This window comes from Plasmodium relictum, assembly GCF_900005765.1.
Source record: "Plasmodium relictum strain SGS1 genome assembly, chromosome: 3".
Taxonomy (NCBI): domain Eukaryota; phylum Apicomplexa; class Aconoidasida; order Haemosporida; family Plasmodiidae; genus Plasmodium; species Plasmodium relictum.
The window spans coordinates 219179-242439 of NC_041681.1; the positions used below are offsets into that span (position 1 = coordinate 219179).

General features: G+C 16.9%; 8 protein-coding genes across 8 annotated transcripts; 4 read left to right on the top strand and 4 right to left on the bottom strand.

Moving 5' to 3' along the window:
* On the bottom strand, positions 1-1293 carry PRELSG_0304200 (conserved Plasmodium protein, unknown function; the record flags this gene model as incomplete). The annotated part of the gene is made up of 1 exon (XM_028680030.1): positions 1-1293. One exon carries the CDS (start codon positions 1291-1293, stop codon positions 1-3), a length of 1293 nt encoding a protein of 430 aa, XP_028531567.1.
* Positions 1294-1638: 345 nt separating this feature from the next.
* Positions 1639-2768, top strand: PRELSG_0304300 (methyltransferase, putative; the record flags this gene model as incomplete). The annotated part of the gene is made up of 2 exons (XM_028680031.1): positions 1639-1665; positions 1857-2768. The coding sequence occupies 2 exons, from the start codon at positions 1639-1641 to the stop codon at positions 2766-2768; spliced, it is 939 nt and encodes a 312-aa protein (XP_028531568.1).
* Positions 2769-3023: 255 nt separating this feature from the next.
* Positions 3024-4030, bottom strand: PTH2 (peptidyl-tRNA hydrolase 2, putative; the record flags this gene model as incomplete). Its single annotated transcript, XM_028680032.1, has 5 exons — positions 3024-3073; positions 3239-3290; positions 3397-3471; positions 3546-3727; positions 3826-4030. 5 exons carry the CDS (start codon positions 4028-4030, stop codon positions 3024-3026), a joined length of 564 nt encoding a protein of 187 aa, XP_028531569.1.
* A 1063-nt stretch (positions 4031-5093) lies between these two features.
* On the top strand, positions 5094-6221 carry PRELSG_0304500 (transcription factor, putative; the record flags this gene model as incomplete). Its single annotated transcript, XM_028680033.1, has 1 exon — positions 5094-6221. The coding sequence occupies one exon, from the start codon at positions 5094-5096 to the stop codon at positions 6219-6221; it is 1128 nt and encodes a 375-aa protein (XP_028531570.1).
* A 794-nt stretch (positions 6222-7015) lies between these two features.
* On the bottom strand, positions 7016-7333 carry PRELSG_0304600 (conserved Plasmodium protein, unknown function; the record flags this gene model as incomplete). The annotated part of the gene is made up of 1 exon (XM_028680034.1): positions 7016-7333. The coding sequence occupies one exon, from the start codon at positions 7331-7333 to the stop codon at positions 7016-7018; it is 318 nt and encodes a 105-aa protein (XP_028531571.1).
* A 1670-nt stretch (positions 7334-9003) lies between these two features.
* PRELSG_0304700 (mitochondrial carrier protein, putative) lies at positions 9004-10432 on the top strand (the record flags this gene model as incomplete). The annotated part of the gene is made up of 3 exons (XM_028680035.1): positions 9004-9058; positions 9195-9398; positions 9549-10432. The coding sequence occupies 3 exons, from the start codon at positions 9004-9006 to the stop codon at positions 10430-10432; spliced, it is 1143 nt and encodes a 380-aa protein (XP_028531572.1).
* A 2841-nt stretch (positions 10433-13273) lies between these two features.
* On the top strand, positions 13274-16637 carry PRELSG_0304800 (conserved Plasmodium protein, unknown function; the record flags this gene model as incomplete). The annotated part of the gene is given in 2 exon segments (XM_028680036.1): positions 13274-14068; positions 14073-16637. Coding segments are annotated over 2 exon segments (3360 nt in total).
* A 572-nt stretch (positions 16638-17209) lies between these two features.
* PRELSG_0304900 (conserved Plasmodium protein, unknown function) lies at positions 17210-22939 on the bottom strand (the record flags this gene model as incomplete). Its single annotated transcript, XM_028680038.1, has 6 exons — positions 17210-17278; positions 17372-17472; positions 17574-17700; positions 17870-18011; positions 18081-22584; positions 22879-22939. 6 exons carry the CDS (start codon positions 22937-22939, stop codon positions 17210-17212), a joined length of 5004 nt encoding a protein of 1667 aa, XP_028531574.1.
* Positions 22940-23261: the final 322 nt, after the last annotated feature.

A 23261-nucleotide genomic window follows, 5' to 3' on the forward strand; every position in this document is an offset into this window, starting at 1 on the left:
TTATATTTTAATATGATTAATTATATCTAATAATTCAGGTATAATACTTTTAAAAGGTTCTGATATAAGAAGGCAATTTAAAACTGTATGAACTCTTGAAATACAAATGATAATTATATATACCATTTTTTTATAAGCTATACATGTTAAATAATTTGATAATATTCTTCCTATATAGTACAATAATCTTCTATTGATTTTTACCTCTTTATATAAGTCTACCATTAAATCTTCGTCATTCTCTTTTATAACATCGTAAAACATAGACAAAAAATAATTGAACTTTTTTAAATAATGTTTACAACTGAAAAAAAAAGTTAACTTATGGTAAGCGTTATGATTACTATTTATATACTTTTTTAGAAACATATATTCATTAAATAAATTATTAAAAATATTTTTAAAACTTGAATTGTATTTGACAATATAATTTTTTAAATCGATACATCTAGAAACAAAATATTTAAACATCTCTTTACTAAAATTGTTATCTGTTGTTTTATTTTTGGAATAGAATTTCTGTATTAATTTACTATCATTGTCATGTAGTTCTTTTACATTATTTTTATTATAATATAGCTCCGTTATATTATTTTTATTATCAGATTTTTCTATTGCATTATTTTTATTTGCATAGTTTAGCATTGAATTATTTTTAAATGGATTAGTTGAATATTGTATTCTAAATATCTCGTTTAGTATATCATGGGATTTTTCATTGATTGAAGTATTATAGTTGCAATCATTTTTAATCTTTTCTATATGTATAACTTGATTATTTTCTTTAAATATTGATATTTCCGCTTTATTTTCCTTATTGCCAACTTTAATTTTATGTTTTTTTTTAATTATTTTTTTTTTTTTGTAATGATTTATATTCTCTAACTTTTTTTGAGTAAAACTTTTATCATTTTTTTTTTTTTTCTTGTTTTTTCCTATAATTTTAATTACTTTTTTTGTTTTTTCATTATTTAGTAAATTATTGGATTCTGTTTTATTATCTGTTTTTTTTTTTTTTTTAATATTAACTTTGTCATTAAGTCTTTTATTAATTTTTCCCTTTTTTTTATTCTTTCCTGTATCCTTTTTTATAATACCATATAATTTATTTATTTTTTCTTTTTTATTAAACTTTTTTTTATTAATTTTTTGAACTAATTTCCTTTCTTTTTTATATTGTTTAACATACCTTTTTTTTAGTTTTTTAAATCTTACAATTCTTCTGAAGAAGTAAAAAAAATGACCATACTTCATTCTTATGTTAATGTTCTTTATATTATGTGACTTTTGCATCTTTAATACTTTATCAATCTTTATATTTTACCTTTTTTCTCATATTAAAAATATAATTGAATAATGGAACAATGATTACAAAATTAAAGTTTGAAAATTGTTCTTCTTCAAGGGGTAAAACTTTATATTGTTTAAATTAAAATTAAAACTAAAACAAAATAAAAATAATAGCATGCAACAAAGAATATAAAATTATATAAATATTTATATATATATTTTTTAATATATATATACGAATTATTTGTATCTTTATTAGGAATGAAGTAACTGTTTGAAACAAATGTAATTATTTTTTTTTTTTTTTTATGCATTTATTTATGAATAATTGAAGAGGAAAAAAAAATTATGTTTACTTTTTCTTCCTTTAAAAAGGTTAAAAAATATACAAAAATATATATGTTCTTTTCGAAAATTGAGAGTTTATAAAAAAATATTTAATTATTAAACAAGAGCAATTCGTAAAATATGTATAAGTTTCTATTAATTATTTTCTATTATATTGTTTTCCTTATTTTATGATAAAAAGGATAATATATATATAATTTTTTATATATATTTTTTAGTTATTGTTAGGAGTAACAGTTGCAAATGGAGGTGTGATTTTTGGCTGTTTTTATATATATAAAAAGAATAGACCTCTAAATGATATAGTAGATAATCCAACAGAAAACTTTCGAATTAAAATATTTGATGCATTAGCAAAAAACTATGATGAGAAAAATGATTTTATAGAAAAAATTACATCTATAAATAAATACAAAAAAAAAAATTTTCGAAAGGCACGAGGAGTAGTATTAGAAATAGGAGCAGGTTCAGGTAGAAATTTTTCTTTTTTAAATAAAATAGATGCATTAGTATGTGTTGAAAAAAGTGAGAATATGTGTGAGGAATTAAAAAAAAAAGTGGAAAAAATTAAGCCACCCTATCCTGTTTATATTATAAATAATGATATAAAAAATAATATTTTTAATCCGGAAGTTTTTGATTCTATTATCTCCTCCTTTACATTATGTTCTTTAGAATATCTTGATGAAAGTTTAAAAAATGTTTATCAAGCAATGAAGAATAATGGAAAGTTTTATTTGGTTGAAAGAGGAATTATATATAACAAGCTTATTAGATATATCCTAGAAAAATTAAATTTATACCCAAATCAAAAAATACCATGGGAATATGGCTATTATGAAAATAGAAACCCTTTAGATATTTTAAAAAAAAATAATTTCAGCATTGTTTTTAAACTTGTAAAAAATGCAGGAAGTATTTATGTATTAATAGCAAAAAAATACATTTCGTCAGATATACAAAATGAAATAAACAATAATCAAGAAATGAAGAAATTAAATTTTGATATACAAGATAAAATGAATGAAAAGAAAGAAATAGAAAAAACGAAACAAAAAAATATTCATATTAATAGTATTATTTCTGATCCACAAAAAATTTCTATATATTACTATTATAAGAATAACTAAATGTGTATAGAAGAAAAACTTTAAAATTAAATTAGAAAAACAACATATCATAAAAAAAAAAAATTTTCAATTTATTTTTTTTAAGTTCATTGAAAATTTATATATATATTATAAAAATAAATTAAAAACTTAATAATAAAAATAAATAAAAAAAAGATTTAGTCACACGTAAAAAAAAAAAAAAATAAATAATAAATAAATAAAGAAAAATATTTTGATATTTTATTATATTATAATATGCTTTATTTAAAATATCTATAAAAGCTTTAATTGTCCTGTTATTTTATTGACTATTTCATCAGGAACTAAAAAAACAAAAAATACGTATATGTTATACAATATATAGAAATAAAAAACTTTCATAAATATAATAAAAATATGAAGAAAAAGTTTTCCATTGACTTATATAAACATAATAAATTTATGATACTTAAAAATAAAATTTCTTATTTTCAAATTTCATAGAATACCTGGTTCAATAGCAAGAACTGTTGGTGTATTTGGATCTATTTGAGTTCTTCCCTTTAATTAAAAAAAATATAATTAAAACAAAATAAAACAAAGCAAAATAAAGTAAATTTAATAAACTTTTTTTAAAAGAAATAAATATAATTCTTTTTATAGTTACCGCATCAATGATTATAGATGTTAGCAAGTTTTCCATATGAGCCTTTTTTTCTATTTCATGCATTTCTTCTAAACTCTAACAAAGAAAAAAAAATTTTACTTTTAAAAAAAGTTATATAAAAAAAGAAAAATTTTTATTTAATATCCTACTGATATTTTAAGAACAATTTTTTTTTGTCCTGTTCTTTTCCATATGTCGAAATAACTGGGACAATTTTTTTTGTTTAATTTTTTTTTTTGAAGTTGATTATTTCTTTTTAAAATTTTTTCATAAACTGATAAGCATGCATGACAACATTGAGAACATATTTTCCCTTTATTCATTTTTATATCTAATAAAAATTAAAGAGAAAAAAAAGAAAAAAGAAATTAATAAAACTAAATAATAGTAATAAATCATTTGTAATGTATGTATGAATAAAAATATTACCTGTTCTAACACAAAAAACCATCTTGCAATCACAATTTAAATCTAAGTTTGCGTAAACTTCTTTTATTTTAACAAATTTCTTTTTGATAATATTTAAAAACTTAAACAATAAACCAAGTACAAATCCACATATAAAAATAATAAGAAGTAAGACGTTATCACATCTATCATTTTTTAATAATCTTAAATTATAATTTGGATTCATAAGTTTAATTTTGTTAATTTTTTATCAAAAGGAAAAAAAAAAAGATAAATAAATAAAATGAAAAGAAAAATTAAAAGAAGTGTAAACGCAGTATTAGTAAAATTTCACTACATTTAATCTTTATCAAGAATTTATGTAAAATAAATATATAAAAATTTTAAATAATTTGTAAATTTACACAAAAGAATAATATTTTAGAATCTATAAATTATATATATTTATTAAGTACTAAAGCAAAATGAAAAAAAATTATATTGATTTATTTTATATTTAATTTATTATAGTATATAATTTTATTTTTTTCTTAGGTTGGAAATCAAAAAATGAATATTTTTAAAGAATATTTTTTGTTGATTATCAAGTTGTTAAAATAGGTAAATAATAAAATATAAAAATAACTCAATATGAAAAAAGAAATCTATAATAAAAAAAATAAAATAAAATAATTTATAAAAACATATGAATAAAAATATATATATATATATTTATGAATACATTTATATCTAAGTATATATTATTTTCTTTTCTTTTTTTATGTTTTTTTTTTTCTTAGCTTTACTAAGAGTATACAATAATTAAATTATATGCTTTTAAATAATTTTATACAGATAATTTTTATATATAAAAAAAAAAAAATTTTTATCTTTTAATGATATATTTTATAATTTCATTTTGTTTATACTATAATTTTTGTACTTAATTTTTTTTTTTTTTTATATATTAATAAATATAATGTATATTTATAATAAAACTTTCCATATTTTATTGTTTCATTTGAATATGAAATGAAAAATTATATGCTATATGTGACAGTTGCTAGAGTTTTTTATTAATTAATCCCTTAGATAATTTTTTCTAATATTTTTTTTTAAATAATAACTTTATTTTATTTTTTATTTCTCTAATATTTCTAGCTTTATATAATAAGTATGTAACAATATTGTATAAATTAAAAAGTTAATTTCAAATGAAAAAAAAAAAAGAAAAAATTATTATAATTATGAATACAAGAATAATTCACAATATATAATTTTTTTTTTTTTTTTCTTCTTTTTAATGTATCATGAATTCTGAAAAAGAGAAGGATAATAAAAAAAAAAAAAATTCAAATAAAAAAAAAAAACCTGAGAACAAATGTAGCAACGAAGAGAAATTCAACATAAATGAAGTAACTAATGATATATCATCTTTGCCTTCATCAAATGATTATATTGAAAGTAATTTAAAAAAAAAAAAAAAAAAAAAATGTGAAGAAAATAATATGAAAGAAGAGGGGAAAAAAAAAGATTATGCCCCTTCAGAAGAATATGTATTACCTGATGAATTGAAACAAGAAAGTTCAAAAAAAATTAAGAAACAAATGAGTAATACTTTAAATGAAAAATTTAATGTAAAGAAAGAAAAAGGAGAATATGATTCTATGGAATTATATGAAAATAATAAGAAAGGAAAAAAAGAAAAAAAAAAAAAAGAAAAAAATAAAGAAAAAAATGTAGAAATAAAAGAAAATAAAGATAAGGAAAAGAAAAAAGTTCGTTTTAAAGAAGATGAAATAACTACAGAAAATATTCTAAATTATTTCATTGACAATTTCAATAATAATATAAATATAGAGCACGACGAATTGTGTCAATTATTAACAGGAAAAAAATTTTATGATATAGAAAGATTAGCAAAAAATGCTACAGATATTACTCATTATTCTATAATGAATAAAAATATTCAGAAAGAAAAAGAAAGTTATTGTAAAAACTGTGGTTATATATATAATTATGATGATTATATATATATGTACATAAAAATTTTTAATTCATTAAAACTAGATGAAAAGGAGGCTGCATATGACAGTATTAAATGCATTTACTGTGGAACCATAATTGACGATGTAGAGTTACAAAACCAATATAATGATAAAGAAAATTATATTGAACTACATTCCTATAGAGAAAAATATGTATTTGATAAAAACAAAAAGAAATATTGGAAAAATAAAATTATATCACTTGACAAAAACACTTCATTATTTAAAGAAGAAAAAAATAAAGCATATAATATAACTTATGAAAAATGTACTGAGTGTGGTAATGACTTCTTACATTTTATAAATATCCAAACGAGAAGTGCTGATGAAGGATCTACTATTATTTATTTTTGCCCTCAATGTAAAAAACAAACAACCGTATATAATTAATATTGTGATAGTACCAATATTATTGTTATAATTCATTTAATTTAAATAAAATATAAAGAAATAATTATACTTTTATTTTATTATTGTTAATTATATTTTTATTAACTAATTTTATAATTATTAAAACTATTAATGTAATTAATTATATTATAATTATTATTTTTGTAAAAAAATTTTAATTTAATTGTATGTATATATCAAATTATTTTTTTTATTTTTTACATTTGAATATGATTTATAGCATTTTAATTTCTATATACTATTTTTTACTTTTCTTGTAAATAAATACATTTTTTTTTTATTTTTTTTTCAATCCCATTAAAATATACAACCTATTTATGTATATACATTATTTATAAATTTGTTTATGTTATTGCTATAATTTACATTAAATATTAATAACATAATTTATTTTATTATACGTAGAGTTGTTAATACTAAAATAACAACTTAAATTTTTAAATATTCAATATAAATATATGCATATCTTTTTAATAAATTACCAAGTTTTAAAAAAATTAAAAAATGTATAACCATGAAAGAGTTACAAAAAAAAGGTGTATATAAATGTATTTTTATGTATACTTTTTTTTTTTTTTATTTAGAAAAAAATAAACAGAAATATTCTAAAACATTTTGTATCACAGCTTATTCATATAATAAATATTATTTTGTATTAAATAGTTAATTATGAAATGCATGGGTAAAAAAAAATTTCAATTTTCAATGATTCTAATAGTTTATTAGTAATTCATTTGAAGCATATATATATTTGTCTTAATGTTTTAATTTATTTATTTATGAATATCTATGCTATCTTTTTTTTGTTTTTTTTGTGTTTTCTTTTTTTCTCTATTTAACTTCTTCCTTACTGTCCCTCCTCTATCCCTTCTCATTTCGTATACATTTTTATCATCCTTTTTATAAGAAAAATTTATAAAAGATTCATTCAAAAAATAAAAACAATTATTGAGTGAGTAACTCTTAGTATTTAATGAGTTATCGGGATATACAGAATATAGTAATTTTTTTTCTAAAATATTTTCTTTTTTCAAAAAAATGTTCTTCACATTCCATATTTTTTTTATATTTCTGTTTAAATTAACATACATTTTTTTTTTAAATAATTTTTACATTTTTTATCAACCCAAATTTTTTAAAAAAATAATCTTTTCAGTTTATATTTTTTACTTAATTTGTTAATATTTCAATATAAAGATTTAAAAAAAAAATTCTTTAATTTTATTCTCAATAAATAAAAATTTTAAGTTTTTTTTTTTTTTTTTTTTTTTTTTGAACGTATCTATATATATTATAATTTTTTTAAAAAGAAAAATTTATATAAAAAACAGATAAATACATAATTAAAAATAATTTTAGAAGTAATTGTATGCTTTGAATTATGTAAATATATAAATTTTTAAATAACTATTTATTGTATATATATTGAATTTATGATTATGAACATGTTATGAACACAACAGTGAAAAAATAAAAGTGATAAAATTTTTGAATTAAAATTTTTTTAAATAAAGAAGTTACATTTAATAAAAGTATTAATAAAAATAGATATTCTGAAATATTTAATATTTCTTAAATATTTTGGTTAAAATTTATATATTTTTTTTTTAAGTTGACTTAATGCTTATATAAAAAAAAAAAATAAAATAAAATAATGGAAATTGCTATTTTATAATTTTTTAATCTTATTTTATCTTTATAATTTAAGTTCTAATTTTTTTTTTTATAATAGTGTCATATTCATTTGTTTGCTCCTTTTTCTAAATAAATTATTTACATGCTTTTAATTTTTTAACAGTTCATTTTACAATTATATTAGTATTAATTAGCATCATAATTATAGCTGCACTTATTTATATATTTACTTATGTATTTTTGTTTATATTAATATATTTTAGAGATTTAAAAAGTAATACAGTCTTTTATTTTTTTTTTTTTTAAATATAAAAACAGCAAATTTTGTTATTTTCCACATTAATGTTTATGCATTTATATATATATTTTTTTTTTATTTACTTTTATATAAAATATTATATTATTTCTTATTTATTCATTATTAAAAATATATATATATTTATTAAATTATCCTTTTTTTTTTAAATTTAAAATAATATTTATATAATAAAAAATAATATATATTTTTTTTATTTTCTGAAAAAAAATGAGCATAAATATATTAAAGTATAGCTTTAAAAAGGTATAATTAAAAACATTGTAACTTTTTTTAATTTATGTTCTTTATAGAGTAATTTTAATAATTAATTAATTATATATACATATTAGACAATAATATTTTAATAAAATTACTTTACATAAATTTATTTTATCAGTGTATAATTCTGTATATAACATTAATATCCTTTCTTATATATATATTTATACTTGTATTTATAAGCATGCCTTTTGAAACCTTTTATTTTAAAAATTTTGTAACTTTGAGCCTTTTAATTAAATGAAAATTTGATAATAAGGTTAGTAAATAATGTTATTTTATTTTAATTTTAATTTTTTTTTTTTTTTTTTAATTATTTAAAAATTTCAATTTTTAATTAAATGAAAAACAAATAAGAAAAAATCATTAAATATGAAGGATTAGTTTATAAGAGAAAAAGAGAAGAAAATGTTAGAATTAAAAAAAAAAGACTAAATTTTTTATTAAACAGTAATAATAATAATAAAAAAAAAATTATATATATAAATAAATATTAGGTGAACAAAAAGAAAAAAAATAAAAAGAAAAATATTTAAATTAATAAAGAAAATGGAAAATAGAACAATCAATATTCAGAACATAGTGTACAGTAGTACAGTTTCAAGTAAGAAATAAATATATTAGATTTATAATCTTCATATATCTCAAAAAAAAAAAAAAAATAAAAATAAAAGATTATAATAAACAAAATTACATATATATATATATATATATATTTTTTTTTTTTTTCATTTTTGAAGGCATATTTGTTAGTCTTATTTGCACACCTCTTGATGTAATAAAAAATTATATACAATATAACAATAATATAAGTTTTGACAAAAAATATATTTTAAAAAAAATTACAAAAAAGAAAAAAAATAATTTACTAAGATTTAACTCTTTTTATTATCAAACTTTTAAAAATATTTATAATAATTATGGAATTAAAGCAGTTTATAGAGGTAATATATATATATATGTTTTAATATAAATTATCTTCGTAATGCTTAATTTTAAAAATAACTTTTTTTTTTTTTTTTTTATATATATATTTGCTTTCTCCTATTTTTTTCTTAAATTTATGTGCATGCATTATTTTATTTTTTCTATAGGTTTAGTTTCCACTACTAATTTGTATGTAATAAACAACACTTTATTTTTTTATGTTTATGAAGAATTAAAAGAAAAAGGAATTCCATATTATCTTAGCGCAACAATTTCACGATTTATTTCAATAATAATTACATCACCATTAGAATTATATAAAACAAATATTCAAGCGAATGTTTGTAATAATCATAAAATTACCATATATGATATATTCAAAGACAAAAAAAATAGAAAAGTTAAAATAAATATATATAAAGGTATTACATCAACTCTTATAAGAGACATTCCATTTTCAGCTTTATACTGGTCACTTAACGAATATTTAGTTAGTTATATAAAAAAAAAAGATACTGAATTTGAAAAAAGAAAAAAATTTATTACAAAATTTGTTTATCCATTTATATGTGGGTGTCTAAGTAGTACTATTACTACTTTTATAACACACCCATTGGATATTATAAAAACAAATATGCAAGCTAGATGCATTGATATAATTCATAAAAGTGAATTTGATTACAGAAAAATAAAAAATTATGATATATATTCTAGAAGTAAAACAAACAGCTTTTATAATATTTGTCAAAATAATTTATATAATAACAAATATATATGCGATGTTAAAGTAAATAATTACGCTCATAATAATCACAGGTCAATTTATTATAAGTATGGTTCTCATAAATATGGATGTAACACCTATAGTTATAAGTATTATAACTATTTTAAATTCACGAATAATTATAATTATAACATTTTTTCAGTTTCGAAATTTATTTTTAAAAGAAATGGAATAAAAGGATTTTATATAGGAATATTTCCAAGACTAGTAAAAATAGTTCCAACATGTGCAATCCTTTTTTCAACATATCATTATTTTAATTACTAATTCTTTATTACAATTATTGTGTTTTTATTATATTTTACTTTTTATTAAAATTATATAAAATATATTAATTTAATCTTTTTTTTTTTTTTTTTTTAAACTATTTACTTGTTAATTTGATCATTTTTTTTCTTTTTTTCATCTTATATTTTTATTGTTTTTGTTAATTTTAAATTCACATATCTAAATAAATAAAAGTATGCATATTCATATAATTGCTGTATATTAGAAAAAAAAAAAAATTAATTTTAAATTATATTAATAATTTCATAAATTCCCTTAATTTTTTTTAAAAAAACATATATTATTTTTAAAAAAAATGTTTCATTAAAAGTCTATCAAAAATGTATGATACAAAGAAAATAATTTTTAATAGTAGTATATAAAAAAATATTAATTCGTCTTAATCTTGTAATTTTTTTTTTTTAAAAAGAAAACTCGTTAACATAACATATATGAAATCTTTTGTAAGTAAATAAAAAAAATTATAAAGTTTTTTTTTTTATTAAATGTTAAATGTTAGTATTTTGCATTTTTTAAATAATTATTAATTTATATTAATTTTTACCTTTAAATAACTCAAAATTTATTAAGTATTCCTTTTTTTTTTTTAAATTTAAATTTGAACTTAAAAGAAAAAAAAAGAAAAAAAGCTATTTACACTTTAATAATTTCAAAGTATACAATAACCATTCAATTATTTTTTTTTTTACTAGATATGCATGCATGCCTTAGAAGAAACTAAATTTTTACTTTTGAAAAAAACAGTTGTAGTTGCAATTTGTTTTTGTCCTTTTTATTTTTTTAAAATGCTCAACATTGACTTCTTTTCAATAGAATAAACATATAAAAAAAGAAGTAAATGTAAGCACATCATTTATTAAAGTATAATTCCCTATAAATATATGAAGAATAACTCTTATGTAGTAAAAAAAAATAATAATTAAAGAACAAAAAATGTTTCACTTTATGCTTTTATTTTCTTTTTTTCATAACTTTTAACAAAATCAAAGAAAAAAAAAAAAATAACATTAGTTATAAACTAGAAATTTTTTCTTTTAAAGATATGTAGAAATAAAAGAAATGTGTTAATTTTTTTGAATAATTAATAAGTTAATAAAAAATTTTCACTTTTTTTTTTTTTATATATTTATACAAAAATATAACAGCATTATTAAAATATATTTTATTTTGAGATTACATATATTTTTTTTTTATACTTTTTTTTCTTTCTTCATAATATTATTTTATTTTATTTATTCATTTTTTTTTTTTTTATAGACATAAATACCCTTATTTTTTTTTTTCTCTTCTTTCATTTCATATTAAGTTTAAAGAAAAAAAAAAATATATTTTATTAAGTAAAATATTTTATATTGAATTTGCTATTAATTTTTAGTTATTAAATCAATTTTTTCTTATTTTCACATATATTTGAAAATATTTTTTTAGTTGTATATGAAATGTTTTTTTTTTTTTTTTTTTGGTAATAAACAAAATAAAGTAGCAAAAATAGCATTTCATTTAACAGAATAATTATCATTTTATCTCTTTTTTTAACATATTTTAAACATGTAATTTAAAGTTTTTTTAAGTTATTCATTTTTTTTTTTTTTTTTGCTATTTACACATAAAATATTACTTTTCATTTTACGAAGATATTCAAAATAATATATATAGAATAAATCTATTTACACAAAAATAAAAGCACTTGAAATCATTAACACAATATGTTAAATATATACATATTTTTTTATATTTTTTATGCATAAAACACTTTTTTAAAATGAATAGTAGTTTATATGATAACTCTAATTTTATTCTTGACTACATATTTTTTTTGAACATTAAGAAGATTAGTCTTTTTTTATTTAGTTAAAGTATATAATTAGTTTTTTTTAGAGAAAAGTAATATTATTAATAGTTTTTTCTTTTAATTTTCTTTTTGTTTTTATTTTAATTTATATAATTTATATATATATATATATATATATATATATATATATATATATATATATTTGTATACATTTAATTTTTTATTAAAACTAAGAAAAATTAGTTACAAATTATAATTCTTATATTCATTTAATTCTTTTATAAACTATTGATTAAATACTATTTATATTCACCTTTTATTTTTATTAATATATAATTTATTTAAAATTACAAAAAAAAAAAAAATATACTTACTAATATTATATATATATATATATATATGTATATTATTCTTGTTATTATATTTTATATGGGTTTACAACTAAATTTTTTTATAGTATCATATAATAATCAGTAATTTTTTTTTTTTATGAAGTTAAGATGTTACATAATATGTAACTATAATTTATTATGATCATTAATAAAAAAAAAAAAAAATTTATATATATATATATTTATTTATTTTTATCCTATGTATATTTATTATTTTTTTAATGTAAGGTATTATTTTAATCTTTTAAAAAGTATATTTTAACCTATTATGATACTAGAATATTTATGCAGTGAATTACATTGATAAAAATTTATCAAAAATTTTGAAAATATATAAAAATATTTTAACTCCTCATTTATTTTATTTTGTTAATTTAATTGTGTACTTTTTTATTCTAATTTATTTTGTTCTATATATTCTAATTTATTTTATTTTTTTTTTTTTTATTTTTTTTAAATTTACTTGTATATATTAATAAGTAGGAAATCTCGTCAATATAAAGTATTTTATATTTATATATATTCTCTTTAAATAAATAGTGTTAAAAAAATATATATATTTTAAAGATTAAATATATTATGTTAAGAACTAAAAGTTCTAGAAATATTTTTTTTTAATTTATCAAAAAAATAATAATGATGATTAATAATGCACCCGATATTTTAAATTGCAAAAGTAATAATTCTATTGATAAACAAGATAAAATTAGTGATTGTTATGAATTAGAAAATGAAAAAATTTTTGTTTATAGATGCAATATATGTCTGTTAGTATTTACATGCGTGTATTCTTTCGCAAATCATATATCAAATGAAAATCATAGGGTTAAACAATTAGATGCATTAAAAAAAGATAAATACTTTAACTGTCTGAGATGTAAATATATTTGTCTTAGTGTTGTTAAAATTATTAAACATATAGAATTATATAATCATGGACAGAATATTTTAAAAAAAATTAAAAGAAAAATTTTATATACTGGTACTGTCAATTGTGCATGTAAAACAAAATGTTACTTTTTTTATTCCCAAAATAAAAATTTCCGAAGCTTAGAAAATATTCCATCTAATGATAATAATTTATTAAATGTAAAATCAGAAATAGAAAGGAGGAATTCTTACGAAGAACAATTTATTAAAAATAACGCTTATAATGATAAATGTGAAGATGAAGTTTCACCGAATGAAAATGTTAATGTAGAAAATTATAATAATCAGAATAAATTTATTCAAAATTTATCTTTTGAAAAACTTAAAGAATCAATTAAAGAAATTTCAACAAATGATAATATCAAAATGCAACTTATAAATTATTTACAAAAAAATTCCATATGTTCATTTTATCATAACTATATTAATAATAATATGAATAATTATAATAAAGATAGTAACTTTCAAGTTGGAGAACAGGCACTTAACCTCCATTTGCAATGATATTGATAAAATAAAAGACTTTAATAATATTTTATTAAATTTAGATAAATATGAAGAAAAAAAAGAAATAAAAAATACTAGCGACATAAAAAAAAATCTTTTATTATTTATACATGAAAATACTTACAATTTAAATAAAACAAAAAACTGTCATTCTAATATAAATAATGATAAAAAAAATGATAATACTGAAAATGAAGATGAATTAAGCGTATTTGATAATAATTCATATGGAATGAATACATATTCTGAAGAAAATTATATCCAATTTAAAAATAGTGAATGTAATCAATTTAAAAATGGAGAATCTAACAATTTGAAAAATGATGAATATAATCAATTTAAAAATGGACAATTTAGCTATTTTAAAAATAATGAATATAATCAATTTAAAAATGGACAGTTTAGCGATTTTAAAAATAATGAATATAATCAATTTAAAAATGGAGAATTTAACAATTTGAAAAATGATGAATATAATCAATTTAAAAATGGAGAATTTAACAATTTGAAAAATGATGAATATAATCAATTTAAAAGTGAAGAATTTAACAATTTGAAAAATGATGAATATAATCAATTTAAAAGTGAAGAATTTAACAATTTGAAAAATGATGAATATAATCAATTTAAAAGTGAAGAAAAAGATAATTATTTGTGGATTGAAGATGAATTAAAAAAAAATAAACAAGAAAAAAATCAAGAATGCTTAAACCAATTAAATAATTTAAATGAACTTCATAGTTGCTATATATCCAATGATATAAATTATTCTAAAGAAATAACTAATAAAGGAAATTTAAATTATGAATTATTCTTTAAAAATAACGATGAACGTTTTTACAATATTTATAATGAAGATTTTGTGAATCCTCCTCCAAGAAGTGATGAAAAAAATAAAATTAATATTTCTTTCAACAGCAAGAAAAATAGCAATGATTCTAATATATTAGAAGCTATATATAAGATGGAAAACCATTATGCAAGTAATCATATAATTAATAATACTGATAAAAATATAAATAAAAATGCACAAGAAAATATAAATAAAAATACACAAGAAAATATAAATAAAAATATATATCAAAATATGAATGAAGATATAAATAAGAGCATAAACAAAAATATGAATGATAAAATAAATGAAAATGCATATAACAACGTAAATGAAAGTATCAATAATTATAGAAATATTACAAAAAGTGTGTATGATTTAGAAGACGAAATAGACTTCATCTATAACTCAAATCCAAACTTCAACAATGATATAGTAAGAAAATATTTTTCTGAAAATTTAAAATCAAATTTATTTGATAGTCAAATAAATGATCATATTATAGATGATAAAAATTTAAATATTAATAGTGATAACTTTTTCACACAATATAATTTTTCTTTAAAAGAAACAGAAAAAAAGGAAGATATTATATTAGAAAATTCCTATAAGGAAATAGATGTTTTTGACAATTTTAAAAATGATGAAAATATTCATAATATTCATGAAATGGATGCGTCTCTTATTAATAAAAATATGCATTCTTATTTTAATGATGAACAACAAAGTACTAATGATATTAACAAAAACGAAAATAATATTAATAATGAATACAATATTTATAACCAAAAAAAAAATTCTAATTATTTAACAAGCAATTTATTAAAAAATAACAATGAAAAAAAAAATTATATCATTGAATATGAAGAAGAAATGAAGACAAAATTATTAAATAGGTATAATGATAACATAACAAATGAAAAAAAAATTTCAAATATAAATATTCTGAATAAATTAGAAAATTCTAATGTATTAAAAAATTATATAGAACTATTCAATAATCTCAATAAAAGTCATGATAAAATGGATATAACTAATTATAATTTTATGCATTTTAATAAATATAGTAACCAAAATAATGATAATACATATATTAATATACTCACAAATTTACAAAAAAAAATAGAAAAAAGGGAAGAGAATGATACGGATAATAAAATAGAAAAAAAAGAGAAGAAAAATTTGAATTTCTTAAAAAATAAAATTTTTAAAGCAAAAAATTTAGATAAAGTTGATTCATACATATCAACAGATCAAAATTATGATTCCATTTTTAACGAAAATGATAATTTTCATATAAATATTCATCATATTAATGAAAAAAATAATAAAAATACTTTAAATGAAATCGTTGATATAAATAAAAAAAGGAAATCATTCATTGAAGAAATAGATGAACTAAAAAAAATTATTGAAGAAGATAAGAAAAATAACAGTAATACAATGAACTTTACAGCTATTAATTTAAATAATGATAAAAAAAATTTAAATTCAAATCCTTTATGTATTGAAAAAAATAATTTATTAAACGATGGGAAAATAAAAAAATACAATACTACTCCTAATAATAGAAGTAGTGACTATAACATTGATTTTAATATAAAATCAATATGTAAAAGCAACACTGATTATTTTCAAAAGTATGCTCTAAATTCTAATAAAAATTATAATGATACATCAAATGAACAATTTAATAATTTTATATCTAATTTGAAAAAGACAAACAATTAAAATTTATTAAAAAAAAAAAAAAAAAAAACAATACATACATAATACAAAAAGCCCTTATATTTTTTTCTTTTTCTTTTTTTTGGCAATCATCCAATTTTGTTAATTTGTACATTACCTATTTTTTTTTTTTTTTTTCAATTTGTATTTTAATAATTAATTTTTTTATTTTATATTTTTTCTTTTTTGCTATTAAAAGAAAAATATACACTTTCATTATTTTAACATATATATGTATTTAACATTTTCAAAAATTTGAAATAGCATAGTAAATATTATTTTTTGAATAAATTAAAATCAAGATTATTAAAGTCTTATAATTTTTATATCTAATTATATACATAAAAGTTCTTAATTTTAAATTACAATAAAGAAATTAAGAAATTTAAATTGTATGAAAAAAGAATAAGGTTAAAATAAAACAAATCAAAATATATTTAAACAAATTTACAATAAAACAGAATAAAATAAATATGAAAACAAAAAATATAACAGAATAATAAAGTAATTGTAAAATAACAATAATATATGTATAATATATAACAAAAAAAAAAAAAAAAATGAAGTAGAATAAATTAATGTGTTTCTATTTCATTTTCTGATTTTATCATTTGTTCTTTAATATAATTACTTAAAATGTACAGCTAAAAAAAAAAAAAAAAAAAATTATTAAAATAAAATTTACATTTTTATTATAAAATTAACTTATAAAGGAATATATATTTATATTGTCTTACATCTTTAGTTTTAGAAGTTTGATTAATTTTGTGCATTTCTACAATTTCATCTAAAAATTTATTTATTATTTTTTTGAATTCACTTTTATAATAAATACCACCTAAAAAGAAAGTATAAGTTTTTTTATGTTTTATATTATTTTTTCTTTTTAATTTAGTATATATCTTTCATAAGTTTATATATATAATTTTATTTAATTACCTTTTTTTAAAACTAAATAAATAAATTTTAAAAGAGATTCGCAAAATTTTAAATCATAGGGAGGTGAACAATATGTTAATGTTTTCATTATAAATAATCTTATTAATGATTTATCTAATAAGTAAACCTGATATAAAAATAAAAAAAACATTTACATTTATGTATTATTAAAATACTTTTTTTTTTTTGTCTTATATTTATTTATTTTATTTTATTTTATTTTGTTTTGTTTTGTTTTGTTTTGTTTTGTTTTGTTTTTTCTAATATATAGTAGATAAATAAAAAGAAAAATTTACCATTGATTTAATTATATTTACTACATAACAAAACATATTTTCAAATCTAATTAAGTAAACAAAAAACAAAATAATGTTTTCTCTTAATTCAGCATATTCCTCTAACGCTTTTTCTTTTTCAATTATAAATATATATAATTCTCTAAAAAAAAAAGAAAACATGTATACGCATATACACATATGTATAATTTTTTTTTTTTTTTAATCTTACTTCAAAAAATATAGAGTTAGAAATCTTTTTTGAGGATACTTATCAATAATATATTTTAGTAAAATAAATTTTGGATATATCAAATTAATTTTTGATAAATTAACATATTCATAAATATTATTATATAAATATTTATATATAATAGATGCTGATAAGTTGCTATTAATCTTTCCGAGTAATAATTTATCTTTAAATACATCTGAGTAGTTTCCATGAATAATTTGATATATATGAAAAATTTCTTTTTGAATATATTTTATAAAATTATTATATGTTAATCTAAATTTATGAAATAATTTATAAAAATAATATTTCTTTTTTTTATTCATTCTACTTGTTTTTAATTTTTTTTTTGTTTTTATATTCTGAAATACGCTACTTTTTACTTCATCGCAAGATTTTACTTCTGTTTTTAATTCAAAAATATCATTTAAATTATTATTAGTAGTAGTATCATTTTCATTTTTATAATTTAAAATATTATTAATTTCTAATGATTTTGCATTATCTATAACTTTATTTTTGTTTATACTATCATTTATTTCGTTAAATGAAGTTAAACTATTATTTTCCATATCATTTCTTAAAAAATTATTATTATCATATGGAAATATAGCACCCTTTACGTTACTTATTTCTCTTAATTTATCATTTATATTACTTTTTTTATTATCTATATTGTTAGTATGATTATAATTATTATTTACAATATTATCGTGCTTATCATTAATACAATTATTGCTGTAATCAGATATATCTTTAGACTCGTATCCATATAAATTGTTTTTTTTTTTTTGATATGCATTTTTACTTTGTATTTTTTTTTTTTTTTCATTAGTTTTTAATAAATTTTTTTCATTGAATACCTCTGTACAATTTCTTTTATTAACAAAGTTTTTATCAAAATTTGTTTTTGTTCGTTGTATAATATTATGGTTATTTGAATTATAGTTATTTTTATTATTTAAGGATTTATTACAATCAATAATAGATTCATTATTGTTATTAATATGTTTTTCTTCAACTTTATAATCTTCATAATCTTTATAATCATATTTACGATGTATTACATCTAAATCATAATTATTATCTTTCTCATATGTATTCAAATATGTTTTACAATCTCCCCCTTTTTTTATCTTACAAGAATATTTTACTAAATCTCTTTCATTTAATTCTTTTTCATCATTTTTATCTTTACTGATAAAATTACTTTCTTTTTTTAAAGTAAATTTTTTTTTATCCATATTACTTATTCTTAAAAATTCATAAAATCGTATTTCATCTTTATATTCTTTTCTATTACCTTCACTATTAGGTTTTATTTTTTCTTCTTCCTCTTCTTTTTCTCTATCTTCTTCTTTATCTTCTTGCTCTTTTTCTTCTTCTTGATTTTCTTCCTCTTCTTCTTGATCTTCTTCCTCTTCTTCTTCTTCTTGATCTTCTTGATCTTCTTGATCTTCTTGATCTTCTTGATCTTCTTGATCTTCTTCCTCTTCTTCTTCTTGATCTTCTTGATCTTCTTCTTCTTCTTCTTCTTCTTCTTCTTCTTCTTCTTGATCTTCTTCCTCTTCCAACTTCTCTTCTATTTCTTTCCCTTTTTCATTCTTCTTTTTTTTTTTAAAGTTAATAGAAATGCTATCGTCATAAATATTAAAAAAGGAACTTGAATAATTTTGGGAAATTTTTTTCTTTTTCTTTAAAAAAAAAAAGTAATAATAATTGTACACATATTCATAAGGAGAGTAAGTAGTCAAAAAAATAAGAACCTTTGCATATATTTTATAAATATCATTAGAAAATAAATTATTATTAATAACAAATATATTTATGATGTTGTTAATAAAAAAAATATCTCTAATATGGATAAGAGGAATTTTTTCTGCATAAATATTTATTCTCAGAAATTCCTTTTTATAATTAAAATTTTTGTTTCCATATTGAGATGCAGAAGGCAATAAGAATTCACTCATAATGCTTTTAATTTTTTTTCCATTTTTCTTTTTTTTTTCATTTTTTTCATAAGTCCCATATAAAGAATTTTTTGATTTATTTATTTCAGGAGTATAGTTATTATTACTCTTAAATTTATTATTGCTAGTAATATTTGTGTCATTATCGTTTTTCATTTTTTTATCTTTTATTATATCGTAACCTTTAGAATAATGTGAACCTACACTTTCTTCTTCATTTGAATTGTTTCTTACATTTTCTGATATTTCTCTATTACTATTTTTATATGAATTATTTGAATTAATACAATGATTCTTCGTATCTGAGTAAAAATATTCATTATTACTATATTCTTCCTGTAGTAATGTTTTTTTTTCTTTAATTTTTTCTTTTTTCATAACTTTTTGTAAATTTTTAAGATTAAACATATAGGTTGAATCAAATAATAATAATTTTTTTCCATTAAAAATTTTTAAAATTCTTAAAATAGCATTATGCAAATTTATTATATCTGTATGATTAATATTCATGCATCCTTTATTTCTGGTCATATATATATTTTTGAAAATATTGTATAATGAATTGTAGTTATGTAAATTATTAATTTTAAAAATTAAATAAGAAATACTTACTTCGTTTTCTATTATATTAGAAAAATAATTATTGCAAATATTATATACATTTATATCTCTATATAAAATATAAAGGCATAGATATTGAGATAATCTTCTCATACTACTATCATTGTTATTTCTATATATATATTCTAATATTAACTGTGCATATATGTATGAGTTTTCACTGATACAAATATTTTTGCATATACTTAAAATATCTTTTTCTTCTTCAGGTTCATCTAATAATAAAAACTTTTGTATTTCTTCACTAATTCTTAAAGTAAAAACATTAAAATTACTTGTATATGTAGTTATATTATTATTTTCTTTATCTTCAAAATAATATTTGTTCACAAAATCTTCATACAAGCATGATAAAAAAGGGTCTAAATATCTTTCTTCATACAATTTTAATATTTCTCTAACTACATACTTATTTTTTAAAATTTTCCAATAAAATGATGGTGGTTTCCATGCATACATGTCTCTATACTCATCCATATACTTCAGTAATTTATTTGTTTTATATTTTGTTGACAAAAAGTCACATAATGCCTTGTATAAATAATGCAACTGATTATCACTTATGTTATCTTCTTTCTTTATTTTATGATCGTGTATTTTTAAATTATTAAATAGATTGTTATCATTAGGTAAGTTTTTACTATCTAACGTTATATCATTAATTAAATTTATTTCATCTAATTTTTTTTCATTTATATTTTCAGAATCTATATTATTATCATTAAAATTAATATCACTGTAATTTAATTTCTTATTATCATAAACATTCTTATTAGTAAATATATTTTTATTATTATCACTATCATTTTTCTTTAAGTTATAACCTATAAAATTATTTGAAAAATATTTTTTAGCAATCCTTTTTTCCTTTCTTTTCAGAGGACTGAGAAATTCCTCATTATTCGAAAAATGATAATTTCTTTCAACAAACTTATCATCTTCATAAAAACGTTTCATGCTGTTATTATTTACTTCAAACTTTTTATGTTGATTATTTCTTTTTATATAATCATCCTCTGTACTTGTTGTCTTAATGTTAGTCTTCAAACAATATTGATTTTCCATGATTTTTCTCTTTTTACTTAATCTTTTATTTTCATATATCTCGCTACAGTTTCCATCTGTACAAGTTTTCTTATTAAGGCATTCACCAGAAAATTTAGAATTTTCCAAAGCTATGTTTTTTTCATCATATTTTTGATTATTAATTCTTCTTAAATTGTTATCATCACTAAAAACCCAATCATAACTACTGTTATCATTTAAATAAAATGCACTATCATTATTGAAATTATTATTTGTATTATCATTATTACAAATATAACTAGAATAATTACTGTAATAACAAAATAAATAATTAATATAACTTCGTTTTTTTTCATCTCTTTTTTTTTTCACTTTTTTTTTCATTTTGTTGCAATATTTTTTTCTGCTATCATGTTCAAATTTACAATTTTCTTGTAATTGTACTATTTCTTTTATAATATTATATTTATCGTTTTTTTTTAATTCATCTTCTTCATTTTTATTTACTTCATCGTGAATATAATCATCTAAGTTATTCAGATATTCTGATAAAATTAAACATAACCATGAATACCCAACATAATTATCTATTAATTTATTTAATAGTAATCTATTAATATTTTTAATTATTATAAAATCTTCTTGATTAAATTCATAATCTTCAATTATCTCGTTTTTATTCAGAATTAAATAGTTGGTATCCTTTATTTCCTCTATATTTTTCTTCTCATTTTCTGATAACCTTTTTTTATTTTCATAATCAAATAATATATCAAAGTTATTGTTTTTAACACAAAAAAATAAAAAAGAACATACTCTTTTTAATATTATGAATATGTCTTCATCTAATATTGCATCTGTTTCTTTAATAAATTCAATCCCTCCTAATATAAAGCAAATTAAAAAAATTAATGAAATAAAACATATTTAAAAAAAAAAAAAAAAATACATAAATTAATAAAATATATAGTAAAATTATTGGAAAAAAAAAAAAAAAAAATATAAGTTTATTCATTTTATAAATTAAATGCAAATATATATTAATTTATTATGCCTGTAAAAGAATTTTATTTTTCTTATATACATATTTTTTTTTTTCATCAATATTTATTATAGAATATAAATAATATAAATGTATATTATGTAAATTCAAAAAAAACTTAATTATGTATAAATACTCTGAAATTGATCAAATGAACAGTAACATAATCCTATACAATTTTTTCTCTTTCTTTTCATTATAGCATTTTTTTCTTCTTAAAGTTTCATTAAGTAAAAATACAACAAAAGAAACTTATAAAAAAAAAAAAGGAAAATAAGATAATTGCATACACATTTATTTAAAAATAAAAAAATATATTTAAAAAAAAAATAAAATAATAAGATTTATTTTTTTTTTAAATTATATAAGTTGTATCCCTGTAAGTGTTTAAAAATGAGATATTTTTGTAATCAATATTTAAATAAAACATAATAATGAATTTAATTTTTTTTTTTTTTTTCTCAAGAATCTTACGTTATACTACATTATAAATATTAAAAACTAAAAAAAAATCTTAGT